Source organism: Engraulis encrasicolus, chromosome 7, assembly GCF_034702125.1.
Source record: "Engraulis encrasicolus isolate BLACKSEA-1 chromosome 7, IST_EnEncr_1.0, whole genome shotgun sequence".
NCBI classification, from domain to species: domain Eukaryota; kingdom Metazoa; phylum Chordata; class Actinopteri; order Clupeiformes; family Engraulidae; genus Engraulis; species Engraulis encrasicolus.
In genome coordinates this window covers 3,352,761-3,359,044 of record NC_085863.1, presented here as the reverse complement: position 1 = coordinate 3,359,044, position 6,284 = coordinate 3,352,761, and the positions used below count along the sequence as shown (strand labels likewise).

At 48.2% G+C, this 6,284-nt stretch overlaps 1 protein-coding gene across 1 annotated transcript; it reads left to right on the top strand.

Moving 5' to 3' along the window:
• Positions 1-4,793: 4,793 nt before the first annotated feature.
• On the top strand, positions 4,794-6,006 carry gsx1 (GS homeobox 1). The gene is made up of 3 exons (XM_063202300.1): positions 4,794-5,253; positions 5,462-5,619; positions 5,748-6,006. The coding sequence occupies exons 1-3, from the start codon at positions 4,794-4,796 to the stop codon at positions 5,958-5,960; spliced, it is 831 nt and encodes a 276-aa protein (XP_063058370.1). The 3' UTR covers positions 5,961-6,006.
• Positions 6,007-6,284: the final 278 nt, after the last annotated feature.

The window sequence follows — 6,284 nt, the reverse complement described above, 5'->3', positions numbered from 1 at the left end:
CATCCTCTCTCGTTCTATATTCAGTAGATTTTATAACTCCTGTAAGTTTACTAGATTATAATTTGTATAACTATTATAACTATAATTATAACCCGTATACATTTTGGATCGTTATTAGTGTTACAGCTGTCCTAGCCCATGTTAAAGTGTAGCCTATCAAACCAGGGATAAGCACACACACACACACACACACACACAGGGTCAAAGCAATTTGTCGGCGTCCAGTTGAGCTGCCAGGCTGAAGGCTCCCTCCTGCAGCTTTGACTTAAGGCCTCTGGCTCCTCACACACACACACACACACACACACACACACACACACACACACACACACACACACACACACACACACACACACACACACACGCCGCCATATGAAGTGACCAAGGTTTGTTTTTTGGAATGTGATGTTGCGCGTATGAGCTTTACGCGCGCCGCAGCCGTATTTGGCCATTCTAGTTGTGAGGTTTTATTTTGTTACTTCCTCGGCTCGAGCCCAATAGTACATAATAAACCTCGTTCTAAAGGCAGCCTCGAGCCCAACACCCGTGAAGGTTGTTTCATCTCCTCAAAGGCCCCTTGGCGATTGGAGAGGCTGCCTGCGTACGCAGGCGCGCGCTAAAACAGCACATACCACACACGCAACAAACCGCCAAATAACAAAAACACCGAAAAAGAATCTGACAGAAATGAAACAGCACAACAACCACACTCTACACGGGCTCATTTCAAAGTCAGGACACACAAACACACACACGCTCAGAGAGAGAGAGGGAGAGAGAGAGAAAGAGAGAGAGAGAGAGAGAGAGAGAGAGAGAGAGACTAGATGGGGATAGGGACAGAGGTGGTGGAGAGAAAGATGGAAAGAGAAGGAGAGGGAGTGGGAGATGGAACGAGATAGAGGGGGATGGAGAGGGAAATAGAGAGAGATGGAGAGGTGGGGAAAGGGCAGAATGACTCCAAAACACTGGCTTTGTCGAGTTTCTAATAGCCCATACCGAACTAACCATCATCCAATTTTCGATAATTAAATGTCGCTTTGAGGGCTAAAAAGCGCGCGGTTGAAGAGGTTTAGGAGCGCGCGGGGGTGTAGAGAGCGGGAGAGGGGGAGGCGGAGAGAGCACGAGAGAGGCCCATGACAGATTTCTCTCCAATTACGGCCTACTTAAAGCCCGCTGCTCACCGGCTACTGTTTATGGCGCTGCGTCAGAGCACGGTCTCGCTCAGTCCTCTCCATCTCTCTCTCTCTACATCTCTCCATCTCTCTCTCCGCCTCTGCGACCGTTAATAGCTCCTCTTGGAACGCTGTTGGCGGGAGGAGAGGCCGCGCGCTGGCATATTTGAAATGACTTAATTGACGCTAATTTTCGCAAAAAGCGAGCCGTTAGCTATTAGCCCTTTCCACTCACGCGCGCTCCCGGGGAGGGAGGGATGGGGGGCGAAGGAGAGCTCGCCGCTGCCTGCCTGCCTGCATGGCAAATACGTTTGTTTCGTTTCGTTTCATTCCGCCCGTTTTGGGGGGACAATTATGTGCTATTTTCCAACAGAGTCGAGTGGCTTTCTCTGCCGCACTACTGCGATGCCTATTCGGCTGCAGGGTGTAGCCTTCACCGACACTCAGGCAGAGAGGAAAGTTTCAGCATTCAGCAGACAGACAGACAGACAGACAGACAGACAGGATAGATAGATAGATAGATAGATAGATAGATAGATAGATAGATAGATAGATAGATAGATAGATAGATATTTTTTCAGCAGCCAGAAAAAAAGCATGAAGACATTTAGGATAGAGCAAAAAACAACAGAAAAGAATGGAGGAAAAAAACTGAAAATGAAAAAACGGTTTAGTCTTTATTTTGATTTAACAAAAATAGGCTACATACATACATACATTTGACTTACCAACAAAACAGAGAGCTGCAGAGCTAAGTGATCGTCACATGCTGCAGTTGAAAACAATGACTACACCCCACACAGCTTAAACACCGCACACACCACACCAACATCACCAGACAGTCTCACCAGTCTTGGATGACAAGTCAGTTACAGAATCGTCCAGGAAAACCACAATGAGCTGGCAACCATATGTAGCAGCAGCATGTACAATTTGTACAATGGACCATATGTATATATATATATATATACCATATATTTACTATGGACCATAGCACACTTTACAGTATAATATGGATGCAGGGCCCATTGTACAATTTAAATATAAACCAAAAGCGTTTACACGCTAGAGCTCCTTTTCTTATTTCTGTGCGGAACTGGCTTCATATAAGGATTTAGGCCATTTAAATGTAGTGTTTTTTATCAGTCGTTGTTTTTTTATAATCCTGTATCCTCAAATGTGTGAAATAATCGATTTGCTTATTTTGCCGTAATGATATAATATCAATACAATTAAAAGCTTGTTCACTTTTACGCATGATATAACTGGATATCAATAGATCAATTACCTTTATGTCTTATACGTCATGACAGTAAACTCATTACTAGGCCTTTATTGCATATTAATTATCTTCTCTGGGCTTGGGAACAAGAAGAATGGATGAGACGGTTGTTGGATATATTTTTCATTTGTCAATTAGAATGCCTCCGCTATAGTTGTTGCCACCCATGTGCTTCAGGCTGATTTTGCTCAATTGGTTTTGAATTGTGTATTTAAAAAATAATAATTAAAAAACACAATACATATTTTATGTTAAGCCTGTGGTATAGCTGTGTTGTATCAAAGACATTTCATTCTCCTAATTCCATTTTTGTCATTTGCCTTCCCATCTTGCCCGTTTTTTAGGCGGATACTAGCGTACTGAAGTTTTTGTGATGATTTCTACTTTAGTGTTTTTGTTTTTAAATAATAAATGTGGTTGTGTGTTGTGCAGCGGTGTGGGAGTCGAGAGGGGCTCTGTGGAACACAGGTGAGGGTGAGGTGGGTCACCTAAAAAAACGCGCCCCACATATCCGACCCACAGGTCCCACACTCCACAGGTCCCCCATCCCCATCGGCTAGGGCACTCCCTTGTTCGCTCACTGTGCTCCACAAATGCCCCCAAATTACGCAGCGCGTTTGGAAACCTACAGGTTACAAAACGGTGGCGTGCGTAACTGGATGTCCATCCAGGTGGAGGCTGCAGCCATTACCGGAGAGGTCCCATCCCAACCAAGCACTGGACATCTCTCTCACTCACACACACACACACACACACACACACACACACACACACACACACACACACACACACACACACACACACACACACCTGCCCAACCACATCACCTGATCCACGCGCAACTTGTTGTATGTTTAAGTGCACCTGCAGCGCAAGTGCACACGTGTGGATCTGAAGTGTGAGCACCCGGCTGATGTAATTCGTTGTTACTGAATTGTTTTTGCGCGTTGAAAAGCAAAACAAAAATCTAAACAGGGAACACCATTGCTGAAAATTCAGAGAACATTTCATTTCATAACCATATATTATACCGAACAATCCACACATAATTGAAGCGTATATTGCTAAAGAATATAGGCTACTGGAGTCATTCTCCTATGTCCTTTTTAACATGGCATATCTCCTTCACTGTGTCACTCGAAAAGTTTTGCGCCACAGCCAAATTGAATATTTAAAAGGTTTAAATTGTAGTATTAAATGTCAGTAAATGTTGAGACATGGGGCATGGCGGTGTCAGTGCGGTACAGCCGGTACAGCCCTGGTCCCCCGTCCCCTTAATGCAGCCCGGGGCGGAAAGCAGCGGCACAATAGTCTGGATGCAAGTGAGCTTTAATGGAGGCTTTAATTGAATTTGTTAAAGTATAAACACTAAAAGGGGGTGCAGGACGGCGCGAGAGGGGGACAGGGCTGAAAGGAGCGCGAGAGGGGCTTTAAATGGCGTGTATGAATAAAATGAAAGCATGAATTGGATTGAAATGAATTAAAATTGCGGTTTATAATCTTATCAAGCCCCCTGAAAGCGCGTTTGGCGTTTGAATATAATGCGCCCTGTGTGTGTGTGTGCCCTGGGCGATGAAGTGGGGGGGGGGGGGGGGGTGGAAGGGAAGGTGGAATTTGGGATGGAGATTCGTCAAGTGGCTGAAAAAAAGATGTGCTCATTGAAAGCGAAGTTAACTAAGAGGCAAGGAGACGGTAGCACCGGCGAGACGGGAGGGGGGGGGGTCTTTCTTTTTCAATCTCTCTCTTTTACTCACTTTCTTAATCTGCCGTCGTGCGCTCGCTCGCTCATGCGCTCCCCCTCTCTCTGACTGGTGTGTTCTGAAGTGTGTGTGTGTGTGTGTGTGTGTGTGTGTGTGTGTGTGTGTGTGTGTGTGTGTGTGTGTGTGTGTGTGTGTGACTGATGTCTCCTGAAGTACATTATCTCGGGCGCCTCGATCGTCTTAATAGAGCGCGAGGCCTCCTCCTCCTCTCGTGCCCGCCCCTCGCCGAAATGCGCGTGCAGCTCCAATAAAGAGCCCATAAAAAGTAAAAAGAACTCATTCAGGTTGTCATTGTTCTATTGAAGTGAGCGAGCGAGCGAGAGCCTCCTTCCTCCCGCCCCTCCACTGCTCTCGCGCCCCCTCGCCGCACTATTTAAAGGGTGACTGTGAGCGAGACGCACCAGTCGCTCCAACGGTCTCGTCAGGGAGAGCATCACACAGCATCACTCTGGGGAGAGAGACAAGACAAGAGGAACTCACCCGGTGAAGTGTCAAGTCCAAGGCCGCCTTTTCCTCGGTCATATTCACCGCTGCACCCCCCACGTGCTTCTCGTGCAGCGTTTGACAAACGGCTCAGCCATGCCTCGCTCATTTTTGGTGGACTCTTTAATTTTGCGCGAGAACTCGGAGAAGACGTCGTCAGTAGTGGACACTAGTGCCGCGCCGATCTTCCCCTACGCGGCCCTGCACCACCACCACCACCCGACGCACCCCTTCCACGGCTGCCACTCCCGGAAGGCAGGCCTGCTCTGCTTCTGCCCGCTCTGCGTCACCACTGCAGCGGTCACGGCCTCGCAGCTCCACCCGGCCAGCCCTCCAACTGCCCCTTTGGGGGGTGTCACGATCCCCCCGCTCCTCAAGGCCTCCTTCCCCGGCTTTGGCAGCGCCTCCTACGGCCACACCGCTGCTCTGAGTCGGCAGCACGGCTCTGGAGGTGCTGGGGCGGTGCACCTTAGCGTCAGCCCTGCTGGAGTTTACCAAGGAGGGTACCACCCCAGCGTGCACGGCTCAGACCCCCGCTACCACTGCCTATCACTGGGTGAGTTTATTCTCCATCCTCCGCAATAGACTCCTGCATGGTGCTAGCACCTGTTTGTTCAGGTGTCCGCTATTGCATTCATGTTCTGCACGCTTTGTGTCCGATATAGTTGGTCAGTGATGGAATTTATTTCAGCTCGTGTGCAGTATTCCCCAAGCTTTGTTCTGCGTGTGTATTAAATGTGGGATTCTATATTATCTCCTGACAGATAACAGCGCCAGCCAACTTCAGAGCACCAAGCGCATGCGCACAGCCTTCACCAGCACGCAGCTTCTGGAGCTCGAGCGCGAGTTCGGCGCCAACATGTACCTCTCGCGCCTGAGGCGGATTGAGATCGCCACCTACCTCAACCTGTCAGAGAAGCAGGTAAAGAATGAGTCACCCGTTGCTCTACTCTTGTTGATCTCATCCTTATAGTTTGCTCTATATTCTGTTCTCTATTCAGCCCGGTGATATGAACCCCATCTGACCGTGACCGTGTTATTCTTTTACAGGTTAAGATTTGGTTTCAGAACCGGCGCGTGAAACACAAGAAGGAGGGCAAGAGTGGCCACGGCGGGTCGCACAGGGTCGGCGGAGGGGGTCACGCGCACTGCAAGTGTTCCTCCGTGTCGCCCGCGCGCTGCTCCGAGGATGAAGATGACGACTTGCCGATGTCTCCCGAGTCCTCCGGGAAGGAAGACACCGACATGTCCATCACCCCGTGAGCTCGCGCTCATGTGGCATCGCAAGCGCAACAGAGACGTGCCCGTGCGCTCTGAAACCGGACACTGTGTTGTAAACATGTAATCCTCCATTTTAGTGCGGGACATAACAGCCAAAGTTGTATCTGTACATTTGTAAATGTGTAAATATGTAAATGAAAGAAGACCATCACTCTGATTCACCCTGATTTTAATTATTATTTTTTTAAGTTCAAATAATGGGGCTGTTCCGACAAGAGTGGTTTGGTTAACAGCACTATTTAAAAGCACATGTCTGTACTTATGAGAGGTGTGTAAGGCTGCGTATCATTTGGGAACATCTTGATA

Coding starts and splice junctions, on each gene's coding strand:
- gsx1 (XM_063202300.1), top strand. CDS start 4,794: ATGCCTCGCTCATTTTTGGTGGACTCTTTAATTTTGCGCGAGAACTCG. Junction 5,254..5,461: donor CTACCACTGCCTATCACTGG/GTGAGTTTATTC, acceptor ATCTCCTGACAG/ATAACAGCGCCAGCCAACTT. Junction 5,620..5,747: donor TCAACCTGTCAGAGAAGCAG/GTAAAGAATGAG, acceptor ATTCTTTTACAG/GTTAAGATTTGGTTTCAGAA.